Here is a 26,955-nt window from a genome sequence, read left to right as displayed (position 1 = left end):
AAGTGTAATGCGATACCATTCAAAGATCCCCGACTGCTTCTCACGCTTCCCGGAAACTGGAGCGTACGTAACCGTCATGTTTGCCGGGAAACGCTGGCCGCGAACGCTATGCACGAAGGCGGGCATTTTCGTAGAAACACGGCCTCTTGCGTGGGCCGCGATGCGGCGGAGGTATCGCCATCTGGAGGCACTGCAAGGAAGCGGGCGCGCAGCTCCGTGGCCCCCGAAATACTCACGCGCCAGCGCGCGCAAATGGCGGGCGCCGTGGCTGGTCTATGAATGGTATAAACGCTGGAAAAGGGGTTTCTTCGAGTTTTCGAGTAAAAGAAATGTTTTCTCGTATAATCAAATTACAATCCGACACTATCATGTCTGTAGGTTGTGTGTAAGGCATACTTCACGATTTTTCTGCGTATTTTTAGCTATTTCAGTAGCTTCCTTGCATCACATGGACAGCCTGGATATGGGTGGTTCAATAATGTGCTGGCGCAACCCTTGAAGAGCTAGCTCATGCTGGGTGGGTTGAACCACTTAATTTCCCGGAGCATTGCAAGTCGTGCGGTTGTCGCCCCTATTTTAGAAAAACTAATGTAATTTATAAACACGCAAGCCAACTGACAAGGGAAATCGCTGAGGCTAACAATATAAAGATTAGGGACAAGGCATGTATCAGGCGAACCATCTATCGCTCTTCATGAGAAGGAACTGCGATGCCTATGTCAATATTGATTATGCGTTAGTTGGTCAGAGTTGCCTCGATCTATCTTTGTGTCTCGTGCATGTCATGGTTATGAACTGGCACCTATATATATGTTAGACTTGTCTTAAATAAAATATAACTTGAGAGTCAGCGCCGTGTCGTCGTTTTATTCCTTCTTTTGCCCGTGTATTGTGTTGCGCTGTAACGAACCTTACTATGAATCCCAACCAACTGGTCCAATTTGCCGTCTCGATGTAGTATAGCGAACTTCTGTTCAACGCCTTCCGCCGCTAAATATGTTATTTCCTTACGTGAAAAAGTTTTAGTACGCAGACATGCAAATCAAACGTGACACAGGCAACGCGCTCTCGGATTATCGCGGTTCATTCGGACACGGACTTCCCTACAATTCTGTGAGATTGCGGGACAGAGCCCGCAATCTTGTGAGGCAGTACGTAACCGTATGCGGAAACCCAATGTGTCGTCATCAAGGCATGTCAAAAATCCGTCTCGCCGCAAAGTTCATTAGCGATTTTCTCACAATTTATGACGCCCACTTCCGCAAATAATGCGACGACATTAGAGGGACTGACAACTGGCCAGTATGTTTTGAGAAGCGTTGACGGAAATGAAATGCGCATGATTTATAGTGATAAGAATCCAGCACGGTGTTCGCGATTTAAATAGAATTATAAATTTAAATCGGCAAAGAAAGTGAAAAATCATAAGTGGCGAAGCCTGGCAATGAAATCTTGAGAGTTCGGATGTAGTCCGAGATTACTGTACGTAAGTCGACTGTTATTAAGTAAAGCACAATTATTGCTTAAAATTGCAGTTGGCATATTATTAGACACTCGCGCTTTATTCTATGATTCAGAGAGATAGAATTTTAGTATGTCCTTGATGGGGTTCAGAGGTCGCGGGGGTCGGGAGACTAACTCCCCATACCCCCCTTCCTCAGAAATCAAAAATGCGGGCATGGCTACGGTAATATACGCTGAACTGCGTATCACGGGTAAAAGCGGTGTTTCGTTCTCGATCCGATTGGTTTCGCTTTGAGTGGTCAAACAACAAAGCAGTTGGACAGAAACCCACATAAACACGGCTATTATCGCAGAAATACATCTGAAACACTGCTGAAAACGTCAATCACAGGAACATCGACTTGATAAACAAAAATATACGTTCTCATCACTACGGCCGCGCTTGTGGTCTTCCCCACTCCCCCACCCCATGCACTAATGGCGGCGTGTAATCGCTATCGCGCTCACCTATCACCGTTTTCAGCATGCTTCCAGTGAACGAACATATCCTCACTTCAGATCGAAAAATTATGATAAAGAATGTTTTATGGCCTTTTACGCATTACCACTTCATGATTAGACACTCTGACGGGTAAGCTTTCCATTGCACTGAAAAAATGGCTACCATGAAAATTGGTTGTCAGTCGCTTTTAAAAAATAGCTCTACTATGCTGTTTTTAGATGTTATGAAATGTATTTGTCGGAACATTCGGCATACAAATGGACCCGTTAGATAAGATACATCGACTACCCGTTTCGCGAAAATCTATTCATTTGGATCCTGAGCCTAGCCTATAAAATTGGTAAATGCGGCCTGGGCACGTATTTTGGTAACATTCCATCTTCCACTCCTCCTACCACGCGGCGCGCCGAGTGATAGATCCCAACGATAACGGCGGCACGGAGGCTTGAGAGTCATGTCTGAGCCAATTGCAAAAGGCAAAAAGAATGGGAAATGAAAAAAATAGAGCACCTGAACTTCACCGAACCAATACTTCGCTGTATTCGTGAACTTCAAGCTACGCGTCTGAGTGGATCTAGAAAAAGAGAGGCTCTTCCGTTTTGGCCCGTATACGTTTTCTCGCGGGCGTCCGTGTCATAGAACATGAATCCCGAAAGAAGTGCGTTCTCCGCTTTTCCTCAAAGCTCACACTCAGCCCCCCGCCCCGAGATAATAGGAGAATGACGAAAGTTCGGAAAGAGAGCAAGAGAAAGGAAAGGCTTTTACTGCCACGTAAAACGAGGAGAGAGAGAGAGAAAGGAACCTGGTGACGAGGATAGCCAGGTCGTGGTGGTTCGGGTGGCTCTCGTCTGACGGGTTGACGAACCGCTGCCAGCGGCAGAAGCTCTTCAGCGTGCCGTCCGCCGACTCGTCCACGCGCAGCTGGTCCAGCTCCTCGGACGACGGCAGCGGCTCCTCCTGCGACACCGAAACAACCGACGATGCAGAGCCGTGGCTGGGCAGCGCCCCTCAGTCATGTACAGTTCTATATATCTCGTATCGTATGCGTTATCTCCGTATGCTAAAATAAAGCACGGGTATTCGCTAAATATGTTTTAGCACTGAACTTAAGCACGATGACGGCATTAGAGGGCAGTATCTTAAAGCGATTCATTTCATTTTTCCTTTTGTTTTCCTTCTTACCAGCTATCGAAACGAGTAGCTGTTTTCAGCGTTAACGGCCGGTACGGCGGTGCTCTACCCTACGACTAAGGACTGAAATAGTGCAAGATTCAAAGGGAGCTTATAACGCGGTTCGAAACACTGACGCGCTGTATCATATGCCAGCGACGCCCGTTTCAGTGATACCGTAACTATCCAGTGGGTAAGTACAGTAAGCAGCAGCTAAATACTGTCACACTTACCTGAGCAGCTTCTGGCTCCAGCAGAATCATGCGGACCAGGACCACGTTGATGGCGTTGCCTATGCTTGCGTCATGAAACAATGTGGACACCTGTTCGGAAATAGTCAAACGGAAAAGAATGTTGAAAGGAGAAAGCCTCTTCGATGCCTCAGAAAGCATGCGAAGTGAGTATCGCATGAGAGCGTATTTCAACACTGCATCGGGCATTGGAGGCACTGCGAACAAGCTGCGGGTCTACGAGAAGCGACCTCTCGACAACGTCCGCGCTGCTAGCCATAGATGACGTAAAAAAAAAAAAGTCGCGTTGAAATTAAAACAATAAGTTTCGCTATTTGCACCATTCCATGGATGTACAATGGAAAAACCTAACTTAGGCACACTGAATCTTAGCAAGATGAACCATCATTAAATGTAGACGCAAGTCATTTTATAGCTGTTAAGCGCAATCGAACACGACGTGCATAATAACCCCTTGCATGATTTAGATTTCATAATTCCAAATCTGACTTCCTGGAACTTTACAAATATATTGGAGTTTTCGCTCCAATATCCGTAAAAAATATTGAAGCTTCTCGATATATTTTCTGCGCATCATTTATTCAATTAAACAAACAATTCCCCGTCACAATCAATCAACGTAGCAGTTATCAAAGCAGGGCGTCTCAAGTCTAGCACGCCCATAGATGCATATGAGCCATGAAACAACGGTTCCCTGTCACCCGCCGCAGTGGCTTAGCGACTGTGGTGTTGCGGTGCTAAGCGCGAGGTCGCATAATCAAATTAATGCGGCCGCAATTCGATGAGGGCGAAATGTAAGAATGCCCGTGTCCTGTGCATTGGGAGCTCGTTAAAGATTGTCTGGTGGTACAAATCAATTCGCAGTCCCCCACTATGGCTTGCCTAATAATCAAACCGTGGTTTTGGCGCGTAAAGCCCCAGAATTTATAAGTTAATTCAGTTTCCTATCCGCAGTCGCATAACATTCTGGCACACGAAGTGGCTTCATCTCCACTTCGTCAGCAACGGGAAATGACGTCGCAAAACCTTGCGCAGAAAAATATCAGTGTCAAAAAGGCCCAAGGCTGCCACCGAAAGAATTGTTCACATCTCGCGAAATGCAAATCCAATATTCGCGGTCGCGAATCGCATTGCTAGCGCTTCCACGTGGCCAGCATTTTCCTGTTTAGCTGTTTGCTTACTGCCAAGCATGCATGCGCAAACGCAATTTTGCCATCCACGTGCAGTCATGGCTGTGCAGACAATTTCGTTCGCTGCCAAGACGCACCCATTACCAGTCAGCGACTGCCGCAGTCAGCATGCCGAACTGCAGACGCGAATTGGTGCTGAATAAGCGACGAAAAAATAGCAGCAACAAAAAAAAATAACAAGGCGTCAGAAATGCAGGAAAAGGTCGGCATTGCCTCAGAAATCCAATGTCCGCGGTAGGGTGGTCTGATAAACGAAAAGCTATTCGCACATCCGACTTCAAGGACCTCATTCCAGCAGACTTGTAGATATTGACATTTCCTAAATAATATTCGCACATCACTATAGAAGAAAAGGACACTGCAACCAAGGACGAAGAATGATTACGAAGAACGATTTCTATATACAGACCTGCGCAATTGATAGTAATGACGCGATCCTCATAACCTTACTAAAACGCTGCAAGCACTAGCACTAATGAAAGAAAGAGCGTTTGCCACCATCCCTTTCCCGGTGTTTAGTACCACCATACGGACTCTGTATAGAATATTAAGATGGCCGTGTATTGGCTGCAGAGGAGAAGCAAGGCGAGGCGAGGCGAGGCCACGCGGGAGGCACTAACCAAGGAGCAACAGCGGCAATTAGACAAGACGTGGAGGGAGAACGCGTGCCCAGTCCTGCACCAAAGCTCGGAAAAAATTGGACTTCGCAAAGGTTAATCAGACGAGCTGCAGTCGGATGGATACTGTGTCGCCGAAAAGCGCCAGCGCGGCGCATTAATTCGGAAAGACCTTTCGTTCGCGGCTTATTCAGTTAGGAGACGCGGCCGCCGACCTACGACTCAGCCTCGCCATAGTTGCACGCAGCGCTTCCGCAGTTCTTGCGCGCTCCGTCGCCTTATTGCGCGCACTCCTTCCTCGTCTCTCTCACCTTTCAGTGCCTTTATCTGCTTCGCCATGTGAAGGGTTGTCAGCTGAACCTTACTCTGGGTAGCAATCTCGTCTTTCTCATGTTGCTTCAGCAGCTGAGCCTGAAAACAGTGCTGAACACTCTGCGTAAGAGATTGGGGTCGGCCGCTGGCGCGAAAGAAGGAAGAAAGGTAGTTGTGATTCCTGATTAGGCAGCTAACTGACAGCCAAGTGACCTCATTTCTACTTCGCTCTACAAAAAAAAAGGTAAAGAAAAAAAAAAGGCCAGTCGACTGGCGCTTCCGACGCCTCTGACAGCAGGTAATAAATACCTCAATTTATATCGCCGCTGCACACGCGCGTATTGGCGCCGGTGTTGTGACGCTTCTTCTAGCTCGAAAAGTGAGATGAAGCACCCAACTATAGCCTGTTGCTTCCGACCTCGCCATTTCCTAAACCTTTAGTTAAACCAGTTTACCTACATACCTAGCATGGTTCCCCCAGTGTTCGACCATTTGACTAAACATATGTAGAGCTTAACGGAAATGGGGCCCTGTCGTACCGCGGGAGCTCTCGAGAGGAAGGCGCAACAATCATGCGAGCGATACGTACCTCGTGCACCTATAACACTCAATCTCAATTCAAGTAACGATTCCGGAAGTAATTTAAGTTCGAACTTCGCTTTCTGTTACCTGAAACACAGTATACTTAATCTGCCTTCTGGAACACCTATATTTGTTCAGCACAGCGAGGAGAAGCAAGGACGTTAAACGGGAGCCTGGCGTTAACGGTAAACGTTTCTCTTTCGTATAAAAGCGGGACCAGTACGCACTACAGGAGAGCTGCCTCCAAAAGTCGTTCATGTAACCTTGTTGAACGAGGCTAATTTTCCGTCGCATATGCGGTATACGAGAATACCTTGAAGTTCATTTATTCTCCGATTCCTGTCATTCGGCTGTCATTCGGCTGTTTGAGAGTAGAATTACTCGTTTAGTAGAACCCCCGCTATACCGGTTTGAGTTTGACCCAGCGTAAACGACCTGTGCGTACCAAAGGGTCATTATTGGGCGATTGTCGAGTATGCCTGCTCCACGACAGACTGAATTAATCCTTATTGATAAGCACCTTGACGCCGTAAGAGAAGATGGAGTGCACGCAGAAAGAAAGTGAGAGAGGCATAAAAGAGAGACGTCTCAACTTGCACCACAGTGCATGTAGACAACAGACCATAATCTAACGACGGTGATTACACGATCCCAGCCAAGCCAATTAAAATCATTGTGCTCCACAACATACACGAATACAAGCCGCAGGATTGCGAAAACATGAAGCGCTGCTACGCGCAGCGTCGGAAGGCTCCTATATATAGGTAAAGCAGGAGCGCCAGGCAAGAGGTACAGACAAAAACACTGACTCTTCGCTTCTTGGCTCAAAGCGGCTATTTCGTAACTTTCTTCGCAGAAAGCATTCGAAAATCTGCTTCCAAGTACTGTCTTGTCCTTCTGGTGAACTCGCGGTACTCACAACAGTTGAACTTGTCGCAATCGCCAAAACCGCCAAAACCAACAAAACCGAAAGTCGACAAAACTTTTGAGCCGCAGTTCTGTGTGATGGCAAGTACGGCGTGGTAGAAGCGGCGGGAAGGCTTTCGCTTCGCTGCACTGACACGCGCCGCAGCCCTATAGCCACCTGAGACGCGGGGATTGGCGAAGTTCCGGAACGGTCCGTGCTTTGTCTTCCTCCGACAAGGGCAGAGAAAAGAGAGGCACGAAGACCAAGCAGGCGAACAAGCTGAGCGAGTTTCCCTGGAGCTTTTAGCGTTGTTGCACCGCCAATCTCTCTCGAGGAATAAATCCGGTATAAAAAAAATGTTTCCAAGGGGGTTATAGCGATCAACTCTGACTTCCCTTGGGCTCCCGTGATTACCCGTACGCGTAGAAAAAAAAATCGCCACGTGGGTATAGCAAAACATACAGCTTTTATTACTTCCCGTTCTCGAGGAACCGTGCGTGCCGAGAAATAAGAAATATGAAGCAACAAAGAACCTAATTTGCTCATCCTCCTTCCCCGGGAGAAATGACGCCAAGCAAATGCGTCACCGCGAAAGGCATCGTGGCGCTCGGTGAGATTCGTCTATATAACTTCGGTACAGCGTCGCGCCGCCTCGGCTATCTCATAACGCGGAGTTGTGATTGAGAGGTTCCTGCGTTCTTGCTAGACGAGACACCGAGAGAGATCCGGCAGGGAACGTATATCACAAACGAGACTGGCCTATAGAGCGAAACGCCGTCAAGTAGACACTCGGTAATACAAAAAAAAAAGGGGGGGGGGAATGTCCACGATGAAAGATAGTCGGCCTTCTGTGCCTCAGAGCACGAACATTCGTGCAGGAGCGTGAAGACGTTAGTTATGCCGCCCCGGCGGGATTTTACAAAAGACGTCTGCTTCAGATTGTCTCACAGTGATAAAACTACGGCCTGGCACGTGGAGTAGCTCATTAACTTTCTTTAACGAACTACTCACCCGCGCGCTTAGCTAAATATAGGACAGTGCCAACCAAGTGCCGACAAGGTCGCCGTACGTAGTTGTCCAAGTTATTCGGTGATTAAACGTTTATTAACTGTCTCTATTCTGTCTCTTTCTCATGTTTATAATTTTCTTAATTCGTATCTTACTTGTACCGTACTTCACGCGAACTTACGATGATGCCCATAGGGTCTCCTTGGGCGTCCTGCAACATAGGAGACGCTCGCTGTATTCTTCAGAAACCTCAGCAGCCACGCATCTGTGTTGGGCGAAGCTATTCCGCTAGTGGATACGATAGTGCCCCTTGTAGGGGTTGGAGGGCGGGACTTCGCGGATGAAAACCAAACTTGGGAGTATTTATTCTACATTTTGTACAGGGAGGTGAGCGTCAGGTAACATTCGTACTGTCATTACGGGCCGGCAGCAACTCGGACGCTGCGGCCCGCGGCAAGAAGTTCGAGAGAGGTGAATCAGGGAATCAGGGACTATCCCAGAATGCTCAGGTCTCTCTGGAAGGCTTCTTATAAACCCTTCGAGCACTGTAAGTCACGTCATGTTTGACCAATGGGAGAGTCGGCTCCGATGACGCCACTTTCAGCCAATGGTAGGCGCCCGTGTCGCGGTGTCACACCTGGCGGCTCTCTGTGGTCTTGCCTCGCAGACTGGCAATGCACTTCTAACGAGGAGAAGGGGAGGGCTGCTCATGCTCCATTGTCGGATGCCCACCTGCTAATCCCGGCGGCGCACGAACTTGTTGGCACGTGAACTTGTTGCCTTAAACTTGTTTGCTCGGCCGCTCCTCTGGAATGTGCTTTCCTGCTTCGGCATTCCTCAATTAGCTGTGCTGCGATTCGAAGTGGTTTGGGGAACTCGAAGTAATCGCAGGAAACAGCTCCATATCTAACAGCTCGTCCTCGCCCCGGTTGTTCTGAATGGCCGGTGAACTCAATTCGCTGGCCATGAGGAACGCTGAAAGAAGCTGTAGGGTACTGGGGTCGAGCCTCGTTTGACAACCCTCGGGATCCTGGGCCCTGGAGAACATACGTCAAACAAACCAAACAACACAGCGCTGCACCACGCGTAAGCGCAGGCTCTTCACCCCTGACTCGCCAGGCTATTACTGAGTCAAAATCAACCCTGATCTTTTAGTTCCCCAATTTTGACTAAACAGCTGTAACCACCCCTCAAACAGCTATCCATTTCTCCTCGAATGCCGACAAGACCAGAGTACTCTTGTTGTTGCAAAACAAAAGGGTCGTTGACGATGCAAACAACAAATGGAAACAGCCGAACATAACTTAAGTGACCTAACTACACGAACAGCATGTTTCCAATCTATCGCAGTGGCGTACTTATCTCACGTAATGGTGCCACTGAACAATCTGGTCAACCTCACAAGTACGTAATCACAAGCGCGCTAGCCTTGTGGTCACTATTCAGAACGCATACTTGTGTCATAGGCAAACTCTTCATTACGCTTACTCACGTTTCTTCCTTTAGTCCCTCTAGGACACGTGACATAAACGAACAATTAAACTTGCGGGACTTACACACTCCGCAGAACCCTTAAACTAATGCGTCTTTTAATAACTCGTTCCACGCGTACTTATAAGAGAAGTCAGAATACGGCTGCCCTCAACACACGAGCAAACCAGTCATAAATCTGCTTCCTTCCGTCCACACAGGACACGCGCTAATAGAACTAAGAACGCTTCTCAGTGCAAATCATGCACTCACTGAAAATCTACGCGCTTAACCTTAGAAAATTCAAAACACTTAAAAAGAAAGAAGGTTAAATAAAACACACGCGCTTTACCATAGGCCTTTCGACGATAACCTTGACCTTCAGGTTACTCACACACACAAAAAAAAGCCTATCTACTTATTAATGAGCATCTCGCGAGACTACATGTTTACTTAAAACGCATCTTTCAAATCTCGAGCTTCTCGAACGAAAACACAAACAAAGCTCATACCTTTACATATTGAAAGAAATCTTAGTCTCAATTCGCGAAAAACTTTCCGATGCTCAAAAATAAAACAAAATAACACGTTTTACTTCTACGGACGCTCTCCTGGCCTCCCTTTCCAAACGCTTATGTCTGACTCATACTCTGAGCCGTCCTCGCGGTGGTCGCGGCTTGAAAGCTACTCTGGCTGCCGAGAGACAACAAAAGGGCTGACTCACTATCAGCTCCCCTAAGACGTTACGGTCTCCTGCCAATTTGCGTCCTCGCGCCCCGCTTTCAACACAAACTCGATTGACCGCGTCGCTACTCCCCACCTGGTCTCGTCCTGCCACCTTGCGTTTCTTCGAACTGCACGCTGAGCTGTGAAAAGAACTACGGAACGACGAGGAGTTTAACAGCCTCGTGCCCTTTGTCCGCGTCCGTGCAGAACATGCTTCGCGGTCCCCCTTGGACCGGTGGTTTGAACGTTTAGGATGCGTCAACATCGTCAGTGACGACCGCACCTTTCTTTTCCTCGCGCCCTGCCCATTTGGGTTTCTCGCCATCTTTGGCGGCGCTACATTAATTAGCGTCTTTCGGTCTTTACCGCTCTTCTTTTTACGGCGCTTTCTCTTTGCACTCGCTTTCATGTCGCCTCGTGCCTCGTGCTGGCCGGTACACATTTCGTCGGCCCGGATCGGCCTCTTACCCGCACAGTCCGAGTGATTTACATTTAAATCAACACTCTCTCTGCCTCGACTGGCGGACAGCTCAACCGACTCTGGAACAATGCAGCAGGCTTTACTCGAGTTAGACAACTCGCACTCTTGCGAACTGCCCTCTACTATATTGCCCAGCGCACGCTGTGCATCGACACACAGCCCGTCGGTATCGATCGCTGTCTCACGCGCACAGTCCGAATGATTAACAACTGAATCATCCCTATCTAGGCTATCTAGACTGGCGGAGAGCCGCACCGATCCCTGAACAATGCAGTTGTTCTCTCGTGAGCTACGGAGCTCGCCACCTCGAGAGCTATTCTCAACTGCATCGTCCAGCTCGCACTTCACTTCTGCACGCAGATCTGGCTCTACATGGGTGCTCGCGTCTGTCGCGTCAACAGTACCCTTTTCTTCGCTAGCAACCTCGCTAACATTACCAGCGACGCACACGCTTGGTAACTGTGCCAATTTGTTCGCAGCTGGCCTAGCTGTCTCCACAGTCATCTGTTGGCACAGCACCTCGTCGCTCTCACTGCGGCCTTTAACAGCCTCTGTTGCCACTAAGGCATCGTTAGCGGCTAGCCTTTTCCCTTCACTTATGAATCTGCAGCTAATCTCACAGGCACTACTCTTCTCGTCGGCTTTTGGCGAAAGTCCGCTAGACACTTCCTCATTCTTTCGCTCTGTACTTCCAACAGAATTCTCAGACAGCCGTTGTCTCTGTGCCAATAACTGGTCACAATACTGTATCTCTTTGATCAGTGCTGCCTTCTCTCTCTCATACTTTTGTTCACGCTCAAGTTCGCGTTCATTCTCACGTCCGTGACGCTCACACCTAAGAGTAAGTTCTTGAAGCTCATGCTTCCGTTCATTCTCGCGTTCTTCACGCTGACGCTTACTCCTAAGTTCACGACGCTCTCGCAAACGTACACGACGCTCTCGCTCCCGTGGTTCTTGTATCACCTCCCAAGCAAGCTCAATGCTTTTATCATCATTGCCACTATCATTAATAGCCTTTATGATAGCTGGTGTTTTCATCCGTTCGTCCGCCTCAACTCCCAAATCGTCGCACACTAACAACAAGTCTAACCTCGTCAACCTTCTAAGATCCATGGCAGCTGCCCCGACAGGTGGTTAAAACTGTTTTCCTTAATTAATTTGTGCAAATACACAGTGCAACAAATTCCCGATTCCCAGAACTATCAAAAATGAACACACAACATTTGAGTCTGGCGAATCAAAAGGAAAAAAACCACGCGCTCACTTACGGTTGCAGCACCCTGCCATCCGGTTCATTTGTCCGCTGTTCACGGTTCCTCCGGACTCCCTGGGTCGAAGGCTCGCTCCTTCTTCGCTACTCCCAGTTTCTTCGGACCTCTTTCGACGAAGGGTCTCTCTTCTTCGCTCTTCCCGGTTCCTTAGTATCTCTCTCGACGAAGGTTGATCCGTAGCGCTGCCACCAGCTGATGCATTCGAAGGCGATCCTACCGCTGCCAACCAGATGTAGGGGTCGAGGGACGGACTTCGGGATGAAAACCAAACTTGGGAGTATTTATTCTACATTTTGTACAGGGAGGTGAGCGTCAGGTAACATTCGTACTGTCATTACGGGCCGGCAGCAACTCGGACGCTGCGGCCCGCGGCAAGAAGTTCGAGAGAGGTGAATCAGGGAATCAGGGACTATCCCAGAATGCTCAGGTCTCTCTGGAAGGCTTCTTATAAACCCTTCGAGCACTGTAAGTCACGTCATGTTTGACCAATGGGAGAGTCCGCTCCGATGACGCCACTTTCAGCCAATGGTAGGCGCCCGTGTCGCGGTGTCACACCTGGCGGCTCTCTGTGGTCTTGCCTCGCAGACTGGCAATGCACTTCTAACGAGGAGAAGGGGAGGGCTGCTCATGCTCCATTGTCGGATGCCCACCTGCTAATCCCGGCGGCGCACGAACTTGTTGGCACGTGAACTTGTTGCCTTAAACTTGTTTGCTCGGCCGCTCCTCTGGAATGTGCTTTCCTGCTTCGGCATTCCTCAATTAGCTGTGCTGCGATTCGAAGTGGTTTGGGGAACTCGAAGTAATCGCAGGAAACAGCTCCATATCTAACACCCTAAACTGGATGGATGGATGGATGGATGGATGGATGGATGGATGGATGGATGGATGGATGGATGGATGGATGGATGGATGGATGGATGGATGGATGGATGTTATAACCGTCCCCTTTGGAACGGGGCGGTGGGTTGCGCCACCAAGCTCTTGTTATTATACTGCATAATATTCTACCTAGGCTAAACAATAAAAAAAACACTATGAGCTCCCACAACCAAATTTTCTGATCCTCTATTGCGATCTATGCTTTTGTACGTCTCCGTTTTTTTTTGTCATTTCCCTACTTTTCTTCCACCTATCCTCCGATCACCTCTTATTAATCCCTACTGCGGACAAGTTTACTTTTCTACTGCTCTCCCTGATCCCAAGGGCTTCAAGAAGGCCAGTGGTGCCTAGATCGACCGCTGGGCAGACGTCTTCACATTCTAATAAAACATGCCCATAGTTTCCCTAGCTTTACCGCAGCAAGCACATACTTCTTCTTCCTTCGTATATCTCGCTTTATAGGTGCGTATTCTAAGGCATCCCGATCTGGCTTCGAAAACTAATGAGTTTCCCTTTGAGTTATCATAAATTGTTTATTTCCTGATTTCGTTTTTTTTTCCTCTTAAGTAGTTACTCATGGCAGGTTTCTTTTCCATTGCCGCCACCCATGAGATCATTTCAGCCTCTCTGACTTTCCGCTTGACGTTATTTGTTGCTGTGTTGCCCATCCTACAGGCCGCATACTTGCTGGTAAGCTTCCTAGTTCTTTTCCTCCACTGTGAATTAATGTTTTTTTCCTGTACAGATACCTCAACACTCTCCCAGCCCATTTACTTTCTTCCATATTCCTCAGTCATTCTTCATACTCAACTTTACTGCGAGCTTCCCTCACTTCAAAACTAGTCCAGCGCATATCACCCTGAACAGCTTCATTTGTAGTCTTCCCGTGAGCGCCCAATGCGAGGCGACCCATTGACCTTTCGTTCCCATCGAGTCCTGATTGTACCCCTGATTTAAAGCAAACAACCGCATTTCCAAAAGTAAGTCCTGGAACCATTCCACCTTTCCACACACCTCAAAGCACCTCGTACCTATTGTATCCCCATAGCGCTCTGTGCTTCATTATGGCTGCGTTTCTCTTCCCCTTCACTGTTTTTTTTCCCTGCGTTTCCATATATCTATTGCCTTCGTTTATCCATATACCAAGGTATTTCTATTCTGTTACCCGAGGTATTTATATTCTGTTACCCGAGGTATTTCCTGGCCCTGTATCGCCACTGTCTGTTCACTGTTTTCATTGAACACCATAACACCTGATTTTCTAAGACTAAATTTGAAACCTAAATTGTTGCCTTTCTGTGCATAGATATTAGCCAGACGTTGCAAATCACTTTGCTTGTTAGCTAGCAACACAATGTCGTCCGCATAAAATAAACCTGGAAGCTGCTGCTCTACTACTGTACCCGCCTGTGTATGAGCGATTACACCCGATATTACTTCCTTCTAGCGCCCTCTCCATCCTCACCGTGTACATCATAAACGGCAGTGGGGATAAAGAGCACCCCTGCCTCCGTCCCTTGTCGATATGAACTTTCTCCTCGCTCCTCATTCCTTCCCATTCAACGCAAACGGTATTTTCTAAGTAAACCTCTCTCAAAGGCTGTAGACAATCGTCACCTGAGCCTTCCCCTTCCAGAATATACCACAAAATGTTGCGGTCTACGCTGTCATGGGCTCCTGTAAAGTCTAAAAAGGCCACACATTACGGTCTGCTTTCTACTTTTGATATTTCAATACACTGAGTATGAACAACTAAGTTATTATCTAAACTCCTACCTATTCTGAAGCCTTTCTGAAGTTCTCCCAAAATGTCATTATTCTCTGCCCATGCTGGAAGCTTTAGTTTGATTGCCTGCATTGCTAGCCTGTATATTACCGATGTAAAAAAGAACTCTGCTCGACGTATTGCGGCTCCTGGCGGGCACAATACTGATGACACATTTGGACCAGACGGGCCGTTCTTATAGTGTTTGTATAACTAAATGGAGCGTAATAGAACGAAGCCTCAATGCAGCGATCGCGCAGATTCGCAGCGACCGACTGCGCGTCTGCATGCTTGTATGCGCACTGTTTCGATTTCTCCGCGCGCGCGTTTTCTCACCGTGCCATGAGCTTTAGGCCGCAGAATATGAGCATTTGACAGTATACAAGCAACCATTGTTGCGTGGGCGCTATCAGAATTGTTCAAAAATAATTTTATTGTAGAGACTTCGACGCCTACGGGGACTGTAATGTGCCGTCGCGACGATTCAATCTTTCTTTCTTCTAAATTCTTTGACCTTTCAATATTATTCCTCGAGTGGCATCGCACTGTATGTTTATCGGTGTTCTCAGTGCGCAATTTCCCGCTGCTCCTTTTTTGTAATCCAGTGCATTAATTCATAACACAAACATGACCATATGCCATGCTTTTTTTAAATGTGCTTCTAACCGCTGCCTTTCCACGCCACTGAACTTGCCAGTATCTACAGCATCGACAAGTTCATACACCAAACCGTCATGACATTAGTCGGGCAGCGGACTCGGGCGAACGTCTCAGTGCGCGTTTTCAGAACATCGCAGACCGGGCGCCGTAGCAGAAATCTTCCTCGCGTCTGTGCTTGCTGCATACCCGAGTTGTAGCCGATGACTGTTTGCCGGTTTTATGTTTCGCAAGCCAAGCTTCACGGAGCTTCTTGTCCTGCGGCTACGTGTGAATAAGGCTGACACCGGCCTCCGTTACGTGCGTCCGGCCCTGCGGCACCGAGCAGTAGCCGACTATATTGCGCGCCTTCAAAGGCAGTCACTACCTATTGTAGTGCTTTGGAGCGTTGTGAAGGAGACACTCGAAGCGGGAAAATTTCGCCACTAAATGAGGACCGCAGCGTACGAGGGAATTTAAACTCGTTTTCATCTCGCTTCGGCGCGCCCGAAGCAGCCGACGCGGCCGCTATGTCCACGTGATCCCTCCTAGCACGTCACGCCGACGGTGGCGCCAGCATTTCCAGTGGTGGAGCTCGAGGCCATATTCATACACTCTGAGATACCGCGCCGTGCTAGAGCGTCTTCAAGGCCAGCCACTGAGTGGAGAGATCAGTGAGGCCGGCGCACCGCTTTCGCATCCGCGCGCGTTTAAAGATGACAGCGTGCACGCGCACTCAGACGCATTCTCCGACGCAGCTCTCATCATTCCCGGCCGAAACTCTATATAATAATTAAAAAAAAGGTGCCTCGATGCGCGCGCCCTCCCTCCCGCTGTGCCGCTGTGCGCGGCGGCGCGCGCCCAGCGAGGCGCCTTATCGTGATGATGATGATGATCATCTTTATTGGCATCCCCTTTGAAATGGGGCGGGGACAAATAGTCACCTAGCCTTCTTGATTTAATCAGATTCCACTACATATTTCGCTATCTAGCCTTTTGCATATCTGATCTCGGTCTTTTATATCCAAAACATCTCTGCTGTATCATTACCTACACCTGCAATGAAATCGGTTCTATCAATCGCTTCCCTGTCTTTCTTCCACCAATACACTGATCTTCTCTTGCTTATCGCGACTGCTGGCCAGTTAATCCGTCCATCTTCTTTCAATCCCGATGTTTCTGGAAGGTGGACACTCCCTACGGGTTTCGCTGGGATAATCACATTCGGTTACGATGTGCCGAGTCCTTTCCGGGTTTCATTCTTTCTTTTTTTTACAGCGAAAGATGTATGTGAGTAACCTTCCGTATTAACGCGAAAGCGTTAAGGAGCTCGTGCCGCAGAAAAGCCGGTGTCGTCGGCGTCGGCGGCGTTGGCTGTGAGCGAAAAATGGCGGAAGGCAATCTATAAACAAAAACAACTTGCAAGATGGGCTGGGTGGGAATCGAACCAGGGTCTCCGGAGTGCGAGACGCAGACGCGACCACTCAGCCATGAGTTCGATGGTTCAAAGCGGAATAAAAGCGCCTCTAGTGAAAGATATGTGGACGGGAGGGAATTCGCTGACATCACAACTTTACTGCTGCGCTTCTGGGCAACCGAACTCGACAACTGTGAGGTGTGAAAATATCACTGAACGCTAAGTTTGTCCAAAGCTTGTCTTCACTCGCCGCAGTATCTCAGTGGCTACTAAGTCGCGCTGCTGAGCACGAGGTCCCAGGTTCGATCCCGGCCGCATTCCGATGGGGCACGGAATGCAAAAAAGTAATAATAAAAGACTTGCATAACGAGCATGGGGCGCACGTCAAAAAAGAAAGAAAAGATATGATGAAAATTAATCCGGGGCCCTTCACCACGGCGTTACCCAAACCCCAGTGTGCAATACCGAGACGATAAATCCAACAATTTAATTTTTAAAGCTTGTCTTCGTCACGTTCGCTTCCGCTTGTCTCGACTGTGAGCGCACATTGAGGCAAGAACACTACTGAGAGCTGTCGAACATTTTCCGGAAATCCAGCGAGCCACGCCTTTAGGGTTCTCCACGTGCTTTCATCGGCATCGCTTTCCCGAGGCTATCTCCTACCGCGCACCGACGCCGGCGGGCGCGCACACGACCGCTGGCGCGTGACATACGCGCGTATGTGGTTACCGACCTTCGACTCGTGCAGCCCGCTCGCTCGAACGGCCCTCGTGGTCCTCACCATATTGAGCACGGTGAGCAGGTACGTCTGGAGGTCCTCGTTGGAGTAGTACTCCACCATGGTGCGGTCGGCCACCAGCAGCGTCTCCACGTTACGCTCCAGGCTCACCGAGCGGCGACGGCGGCGCCGACGCTGGCGCTCCCGAGGCCCAGCACGGGACCCTCCGTGGTGGTGGTGGTGGTGGTGGTGGGCGGGGGACGCAGCTCCTGCGCGACACGACCACGGGACCGCATGCAGAAGAGCTCGGGCTGCCGTTCTCTTTCCCCGAGCAGCAGATGCACAAAAGCATGCTTGGGCACCGGGACAGTACATACCAGCCCTTCAGGAGGGAGAGGAGAAGACGGAAGGAAGAAAAAAAAAATAGGGCACTCGTTACTCTGAGCTCGATCGTCCGAATCTCTATAGAGCCGAAGCTCAAGGACAGTTTACGCGAGGTTTGAGCAGGAAAAAAAAATCACTCATTCCTTTATCGTGAATAGACGCGCCAGTTGGAGCGATGCAGATATATGAGGTACAGGGAAAATCTACACGCAATACGTGGCGAACGAGACGCTTTAGTTGTAGAATAAGCGCGACCACGCAAACATTCGATCATTGGCGACAATTTTTTTAACGGGTGTTTGGCAGTAAGTTGGTGAAACAGCTCATTCTGTTGATGTCGTAGTGAAATTCACCTTGAAAGAAGGAACAAACACGGCCCTAAGTAAAAAGGTCAGTGAGCGTCAAAGTGTTCCAAAATTCTAATTTTGTTAAATTTTTTTTCTTCGTTACATCTGTCACGACAACTTCCAGACTCACGATGTCTAGAACAGCATCGGTAAGTTGAAAACTCCATTTTCGAAACAGCCCATTTTATACTGCTACAGGCAGCGAGCACCAGTGCCAAATGCCGTAACGAAACCACGGACAGAAACCCGAATAAACGACGCCCTTCAGCATTACACTCTTTTAAAGTTACGGTTAGAATGACAAGGTTGCGCTCAGTGACAGATCGTAAGTTGCGATTTCTTCGAGCATTCACTGTCTACTCACAGCTGTCCGGCAAATGTCGCCACTAATCTGTTTCTTACCAATGCCCCTTAAGCTAACGCACCGCGCCTGACATATGCAATTCAGGTTTCGTGTCTCTCCGTATTATGCCCTTCCGTCTCTCAGCTCGACACCTGCCCCTCACCTTTGGTGGCGCAGAAGGACGGCGAGGCCTGCCGTCCGCCGACATCCTGAGCGCGCGAAAGCCACTCTTCGGGAAAATCGCCGCCCGAGGGGGCGGACCGTTTGTACACCAGATGAGGCTGGGGGTCGTGACCCCGCGGCGGTTCTAGCGGCTCCACGAGGTAGTCCTCGCGCTCAGTGCGCACGAAGCCGGCCTGTCAACGAAGATGAGAAGCTGAGTCAGGTGAGAGGGAAGCATGTGGGGAGGGGAAGAAATAAATCGGGAAGATAGTCAAGCAGAACGACTGAAAATATCCTTTGGTTGACTATACCCAGACACTAAGCAAGAGTGCTTTAAAGTGTGCACCAAAACTTGCAGTTGTCATGTGACGTGGTTTGTTACAAAGTCAGCGGTAAGTGCACCAACGGTAAATGTGCCAACTGAAAAGAAAATTAAATTATGGGGTTTTACGTGCCAAAACCACTTTCTGATTATGAGGCACGCCGTAGTGGAGGACTCCGGAAATTTCGACCACCTGGGGTTCTTTAACGTGCACCTAAATCTAAGCGCACGGGTGTTTTCGCATTTTTTTTTTCGCATTGTTTTCCCATCGAAATGCGGCTGCCGTGGCCGGCATTCGATCCCGCGACCTCGTGCTCAGCAGCCCAACACCATAGCCACTGAGCAACCACGGCGGGTGTGCCAACTGCGACATCTGGAGTCCCCCAAGGCTCCATCCTCGGGCCAATGCTTTCCCTAATCTACATGAATGGTTTGCCTGCTAACATCTCTTCTAACATTTGTCTTTAAGCCGATGACTGTGTTTATTATGAAGTGATTAACAGTTATAATGGTCATTACCACCTCCAAGAGTCATTTGCTAGGTCTAGCAGTTGGTGCAATACCTGGCAAATGAACATTACTTTTGATAAAACCATCCTAATGTAATAAATCTTCCCCTCTTTTTCATTTCTCCTTCCATAACTGCGCTGTGGGGTGGGGTATCCGAGTATAAGTATACCGGAGTCATCTTCACGCATAACATGTCATGGTCTAAGTACATTGATCATATATCTAACAAAGCACTAAGGAAATTACGCTACCTACGTCGTACACTATCCAACTCTTCAAAAGATACTAAGTGACTACTATATAAATCGCTAATCCATCCTGTTGTTGACTATGCATCTGTCATTTGGAACCCTTATAAGCAGTGCGAGATTAACAGGCTAGAAGCAATTTAGAAAAAAAAAAGCTGCAAGATTTATATGTCACCGCTATGATCGTGACTTTTTACCATCTTGTGCATTTAGTCCCTTGAATTTAATTTAGCTCTATTCAAGTCGCCGCACAGCATCATTTCTTTTCTTGCACAACATCGTCAACTCTTCGGTTAGACATTCAAAAAACAACTATATTAACCTCGCGTCAGAGTCATCATCGATATGATCCAACAACTTAAATTTGTTATCCTATTATGCACGCACTAATATGTTCAAATTCAGTTTTTCCCCTCGTTGCACAGAAGACTGGAATTCCTTACCTGGGTCTATTCACTCATGCTCATCCCTAAGTTTTGTATCCGCCATCCAAGATGTATATGGTCTTGGCACATCATCCTTATTAACTATATAGTATTTTGCAGTGCATATTTCCCTCTGTTAACCCTTTCCTGCTATAGCGCTTATTGCACTGCAGTATGTACCACATAAATAAGTAAGTATATAAATAAACAAACAAATAAATAAATAAATAAATTCCGGCTGAGTCTGTTTACTTGCTGCCGTTAAGTCTGGGTGCAAGAAGTCCCTAACTCCTCGACAAAATTTGTTCTGCTGCTGTTATTATTTCTGTATGTTTTTGGTATGTGCAAGGCTGTACGTGTGTCGTAAGTGACCACGCAAGCCCGTCGTATAGTCGCCGGTTGCCGACGTCGCATCGCGAAGGCAGTGGCTTTGTCGCACGCAGACACCGTGTACGGCAAAGCCCGCTTGTCAGGCGGAAATAAGCCGAAGGTAGTTTGGAAAACGGTTAAGCTTTCGTTCGACTACGGGCGGGACAGACAAATATATAAGCAACTGAAAAAAATCATGAGACTAAAAGTGGCACTGTAAGAGCTAGAAAGGCTGAAATGAAAGTTTACGATAAGCTGATTTCACACACAAAAAAGCGCAATCGAGCGTTACAACTTAAAGAACAAAAGAACAGGGCTATCGAAATGCGTGCCAGTGCCAACGACACACGAGTTATATTACGGTTGTTTAGCACTAAGTTTACAAAAGAGTTAACCGCAGGCGGTCTTACGACACAAAACGAGAGCTGGCATAACGAGAGAGAGAAAAAGATAAGAGAGAGAGAGATCATGGTGGTTCAAAATAAACAGCTTTCTTTTGTTCTTTCGCCCGTTTGCGTACTCGAAGGCCAGCTACCTCTTTGAGGAGCACGAGCTGTAACGCGAGAGATTTGTGGCGTCTGAAAGTTTACATGCTATGGTCGGTGAGTGCACCACGTCGCGTTTCTCCTCCGCTAAATATTGTCTTGTCTTGTGGTCCACGCTGTCGTAATGTATTCTTCTTCCATGGGTAACACACGTTTCAATGCCATACAGTTACAAACCTATGCGTGACTATTGTCACGGAGTAGTGACGGAGAAGAAAGTAGAAATACTGTGAATGACGAAACTAGCGTTTTGCTGGGCGAACCTGTGCCCAGGAAAACAGGCTACACGATAGCGGCGAACACAGACGGCGATCGTCAAAAATCCGATCAGCGGGTGTAGCACGTCGGCTTTTATACACGAGTCATTGAAGGTTCCAGAGTAATCGCTGGTGTCGGCGTGTCTTCCAGAAAGTACTACACAATTCGCGTCGCGCATACATGCAAGCAGGTTGCACAAGGTTCCGTGACAACAGACGGCGGATAGAACGATTGATAACCTTCGAGGAACTTCCGATACATGTAAGCGCGTCCTGCGCTGAGCGATAACATTTGTTAGACGATGAAACGCGGTCCCCCGATAAAGGTAAACAAGTACATATGGCAGTCAGCAGGCCGTAGATGCTGCGGTAGCCTAGTTTGGTTCAGATAGTCCTTATATATATACAAATAATGTCTGCTGGTTTACAACAAAACACAGCTCGTTTACAACAGAGATTGGTTTCTTGTTTGACTCAAACGCCATGGATTCGAAGCTGCCCTGTTTGTTGAAGATGCCGCTGCGTTGCTTGAACGAGACGCAACACAATAGGAATGACGCAAGCACTGGACGAAGAGCGGACTAAAAACTATAACACTTTAGGTGAGCGAGGTGTATACCGACAGTGTGCATGTACGTGTGCTTCTTTTTCTGTTTTTCTGTATTTCCTTACCCCTTCCCCAGTGCAAGGTTACAAAGTGGATATCTCTCTTCCGGTTAACCTCCCCGACTTTCGCATCTCATTTATCTCTTTCTCTCTACATGTGATGAAGACAAGTGAATTGGAACGAACGAACAAACAAACAAACAAACGAACGAACGCGCACGCACATTCCCACACACACACACACACAGACACACACACACACACACACACACACGCACGCACGCACACACGCACGCACGCACGCACGCAAGCACACACACTGGGAGAGAGATCGAGGGGCAGAAACGCTACACAAACGTGCGAGAATGCGGGGAACTCGCTGAAGATATTGTCAAATAAAAACTAATACAGGAAAACACGACAATGAGCTTGTCATAAAATGGGACCCTGTCACATTAATCGTTATAGAATTGCAGTAGGTGAAAGAAGAGAGTATTCCTTCGGAGCTGTGCTGCAGGGCTGTGCTCAAAATTATTCAATATTTTTTTATTACAATTCCTCTTTTGCGTCACACGCTTCTTGTGCCCGTTTCACCATGCACGGTGATGAGGGTTTTGTGAGCTGCTCACGCAGCTTTTTTTTAAATCTTCTTTCTAAGTGTTTATATAAAGAAAAGACATTGTTATAGGACCGTGAAGTGCTCCCCGTGTGATGAACGCTGTTTTGAGTTCAACTAGAAGCTGCACGTCTACTTCGATCGGTCGCCTTTCGTTCTAGCCAACCCCCCCCCCCCCCCCCACCTCAAGTATCAGCTGATGTACGGCCCCAGTTATAGTACATTCTTTTGAGCACGCTTAAAAAGTTGTATTTACCTTTTGCAACTCGCATCGACCGATGTCAGCACGCACTCGCATTACAAGAGCAAAATAACCTCTAATTATCCACCTCCTAAGGAAAATCGTCGTTCATTACGAGGCTAGCTGTATTGCTCAAATTAAATAGCGCAAAAACAGCCGCAGGGCTTTGCGTCCGTCTCGACCAAACCACGAGTGCCAACATAAATCACCTTTTTTTTCCCTTGTCGAAAACCAATCTATATCTAAACTAAGGAGTTGAAAATATTTTTTTTTTTACATTTCACTTTTCAGAACGATCGAAACTCCGCACTATGTTCTTCGCCGCTTTGAACGAGACTTAATTGGGGCGGCTCGACCGGCAGACGGAGCATGTCGTTAATGCCGACGTTTGATTGATGAGCCAGCGCCGCCTACTAGAAAAAACAACAACAACAACAACAACAACAACAATAATAATAATAATAATACTGAACATTTGTTTTTAGAACCAAAGTAGGCCGACGCAGCACATGCTATCGTCGATCCGTTATCCGATGCTTGGAGATACGTTTAGCTCAGATTATATTCAACAGCAACTCAAAAGAAAATTAATTAAGCAACAAAAACTTAATGAAAACGCAATAAACTTTCTACAGAAACTCAATGAAAACGCAATGAAATTTTTATAACACATTTCGTGGCGGCAAGCATTGTGAGTAAGACACTCACGAGAGAACGGCTGGCGAAATTTGGTTAGTTGCTCTTAGTCGCAGACACAAGGTGCGGCATTTGCCCTCAGGTAAAACTTCTATGTAAACTGCTTCCCTGCCCTCTTCCTCACTGCGCAGCACGCACACACTGCCTTTTCTACAAGTGAACTAAATACGCGCTGGCAGGGTCGTTATACTATCATCATTGATATTCGAAAAGATGTTGGCGAGAGATTCAAAGCTATAAACATGTTGTGAAAGTAAAAGAGACAACGAACCAGTTTCGAGTTACCTAACTGTTGGCATGCAGGCATCGGGAAGGCTGAAAAGTAGAAATATCTAGTTTTTTTTTTTCATGCAGACTGACTATCATTACGTGGACATACAAGGAAACGTCGTTCAAATCCCTGCTTGGCCTCCTTTCCTGGAATACAGACTAAAAGATAAAATGAAAACTGGCAGAAAAAGAAAGAAAGAAAGAAAGAAAGAAAGAAAGAAAGAAAGAAAGAAAGAAAGAAACCTTTATGGCGGCTTCAGCGAATTCGCTCAACAATGCGAGAAAGGGTGAGCGAGAGCGGGGAAGAGACGATGATGAGGAGAGGAAGGAATCTAAAACCGAGGTCTGGGGGCAAATAATCAAAGTGAGCCCGCACACTTCGTTATTTCGAAAGAGCGGCGGGCGAACCGCGCCGGCTCTAATGACGAGCAGATCCAGATGAGCGTCACACAGTGCACGTTCTCCTGCATGAATTTGCCCCGAGGGCGGCTGGGAAACGTTCAGCGAATCGGGCTCTTAAGCATGTACCATTATCCCCGGTCCGCACCGAGCCTGTCCGCCTCTGCCGCCGCACGCGTACCCGCCGCTGCTCCTTCCACGGCGGCGCCGAATGGACCGAGAGGTCCGCAGCCCGGCGCTGATTGAAGTGCACGCGAGCGGAAGAAGGCCCGCCGAGCTACGTGGATGATTATTCATGCGCACCAGGGGGCACTCCGTGAAATTACGGGAGCAGACACGCGGGAGGATATCTTCCACATCGTCTCTTGTTCACCGAGACCTGTATTCGCTTTCGCAAACGCTCTATACCACCTGGAAACAAACTGCTAAAGACACGTGAGAGCGACCTCGCCTTCTTTCACGTCGGAAACGTCTCGGTTAAGTATGGCGCGAAGAAAAATTACGGCGCGCTTTCAATTGGAATATACCTATAGGCGAAGGCGTATGCTCGCGACGTTCACCTCCTTCATGCTTTGTGAACGTTTGTGTCGGTCCACGTACCGTACGTTGTGCGGTCCGTTACTTTCTGGGCTTGAAGCGAAGGGTTTGGCGAAGCTGAATCCAGAAATTAAGGGTGCGCGCTTGAGAATGCAAGAGGAGGTTGCTGACACATCCCCAGGTTATGTAGGCGCGGCTGCCATCTAAAGGCGACTAGAGAGAGAGAGAGAGAAAAGAAGAAGAGCGACGGCACTCGTCGAAGAGTAAAAAATAAAAAGGCGTCATTCCAAGAGCCAGTGGTATGGCTATCTATGCAAATAAGGAAGATAATGCTATCGGGATGGCGACTTAGTAAGCACTTCCTTCATTCGTCACTTCCGCCTTTCGTCACTGGTTCTCATGCCACTTATTACGCCGCCAGAATCGGAGGCATACGCTACTCGAAGCGACGATAAAGAACAAACAGAATCAAAGCAAAAGAATCGTTATACGTCCCCCGCAGGACTTCTTACGGAGTGTTTCAGCCGCATACGTATGGCTCACTCCTACCTCAATGTATCAATCCCGAAACACTGTAACGAAGATGTCGGGACAACATATCGACGCGGCTAAGCAACCACTGAGAACGAAGAGCCACGTTGCTAGCTTTTCACCGCGATAATCACTACACCGTCGCGCAGCGACGAGCTAGCAACTTTGCTCGTTACTCTCGCAAGGTTGTCCAGAGGCGTCGATGTGCGTTGTCCCAATATATCCGTTCCAGCATTTGGAAAGAATTCGCTAAGAAGGAAGCAAGAAAAAGACGCGAGTCGTACCGCATAGCAACGACAGTCGGCGCCATCTTCTTCACTTGTAGACTTTGTAGATAGCAGCGTCATTCACTCTTGGAACGCAGACTCTTATTTTTCCATGGAACAAGCCGGGCGCGTTTTTCACGCGGAAACTCGAGTTGAAAATTGTTTGTCACTGTCACTGACGCGCGCCGTTCTGATACCTTAAAAATGCAGAGGGAGGTTTTTTTTTTCAACTAGCCTCGAAGACATTCTTTAGTTGACACGCAGCAACAATCGCGTTGTCACGAACAAGAACGAACTGATTGCTCAAGACCGGGAATTCGAACTAGTGTCGTCGCTTCTTTATTCGATTCTGCTTCAGTTCGAACAGAGCGGTTGCCACTAGCTTCATGGCGTGGATCCACAATATTGGGTAACCACTATACCATCTCGTTTTTCTTTCTTTATTTCTTTCTTGTTTGCAATCCCACAAGGACACGGCAACATCGTCACGTCGAAACGCGCCGTATATATGCGCTGCAGTGCTTCAGTGTTACGAAGACTGGCGCGTTCGGATCGCACGTTCAGAACGCAAAGCACGTCGCACACCTAAGCGTTTGGCAGCTGAATGCGATTTACGCGATTGAGGGTGCGTTTGTATTAAAAAAAATGAAATGAAATTATTCAAATGTCTTCATACACACACGCGTCACGTAGTCGGAAATGGCCCGTTACTTGGGGCTGATTTATGCGCGACAACTAGCACGTCTTCGCAGAAGATACACGATTCCTTCTTTTCGCTCTTTTTGTCAATAAAGAAAGGGAAACGACAGCCGTTTTGGAGTTCACAAAGGGCAAGCAGTCAAACTGAAACCACGCAGCACGCCTCTTTACTTTCAAATTTTCAAAACTCAAAAGTTTAATTCAATATGTTGCCTACCGGCATACGTACCCGTGTAGGTATGTCGTCAACTGCCCAACATGATTTAACTGCCAAAGACAGGCGGGCACCGTTTGACATCGCATATATAGATACTTGGAATACCGCTGAGGTAGAATCGCGTATACAAAAAGAAAAGGAAAGAAAAAAGAAAGCGAGACGATGGGCCCTGAAGTAGAACCCAAAAACGTACGTGTTGGAATATATGCGAAGCGGTTAATTAAATTCTACACAACTCCAACGCATCCATTTACAATTACGTTTATTTTCATCCTATAAAACGTGTAATCTCGTGCAACGTTTATATTTATGCACCGCACTAGTCACAACTTTATTCTCATGTAATATTAATGTTTATGCACTGCGCAATTTACAAGCTATGCTTAAGTGCAAACGCCATATCAGGCGGGTGCACAGAGTGAGATATTATTGACGGGGCGATATCTCACGAGTACGAAGGCGATGTGTAATGCTCGTCGAGAAAAGTATGGTGATGAGATGTGCATGCGCAGGGAAGTAGAACGCATATGTAAACATAGCTAAGCATTCTATACTGCGGCACATAGCCATTCTGGAGGATCAGTCCAAGGATGGACCTT

General features: G+C 47.8%; 1 protein-coding gene across 3 annotated transcripts in view; it reads right to left on the bottom strand.

The window, feature by feature from the left end:
- Positions 1 to 26,955, bottom strand: part of LOC135911318 (A disintegrin and metalloproteinase with thrombospondin motifs 7-like) — a 112,187-nt gene that overhangs the window by 48,061 nt on the left and 37,171 nt on the right. For 2 of the 3 annotated variants that reach the window (XM_065443533.1, XM_065443534.1), the window contains 4 exons: positions 18,604 to 18,796; positions 17,430 to 17,635; positions 3,370 to 3,459; positions 2,769 to 2,923 (listed from right to left, as the gene is read on the bottom strand). In XM_065443533.1, coding sequence (XP_065299605.1) covers positions 2,769 to 2,923; positions 3,370 to 3,459; positions 17,430 to 17,635; positions 18,604 to 18,796 — 644 coding nt within the window. Of the gene's footprint in view, positions 1 to 2,768; positions 2,924 to 3,369; positions 3,460 to 17,429; positions 17,749 to 18,603; positions 18,797 to 26,955 lie in introns of those variants that run through there. The other variant, XM_065443536.1, reaches the window with a different exon arrangement.

Source organism: Dermacentor albipictus, chromosome 1 (genome assembly GCF_038994185.2).
Source record: "Dermacentor albipictus isolate Rhodes 1998 colony chromosome 1, USDA_Dalb.pri_finalv2, whole genome shotgun sequence".
NCBI lineage: Eukaryota > Metazoa > Arthropoda > Arachnida > Ixodida > Ixodidae > Dermacentor > Dermacentor albipictus.
This window is presented reverse-complemented; position numbering and strand designations above follow the sequence as displayed.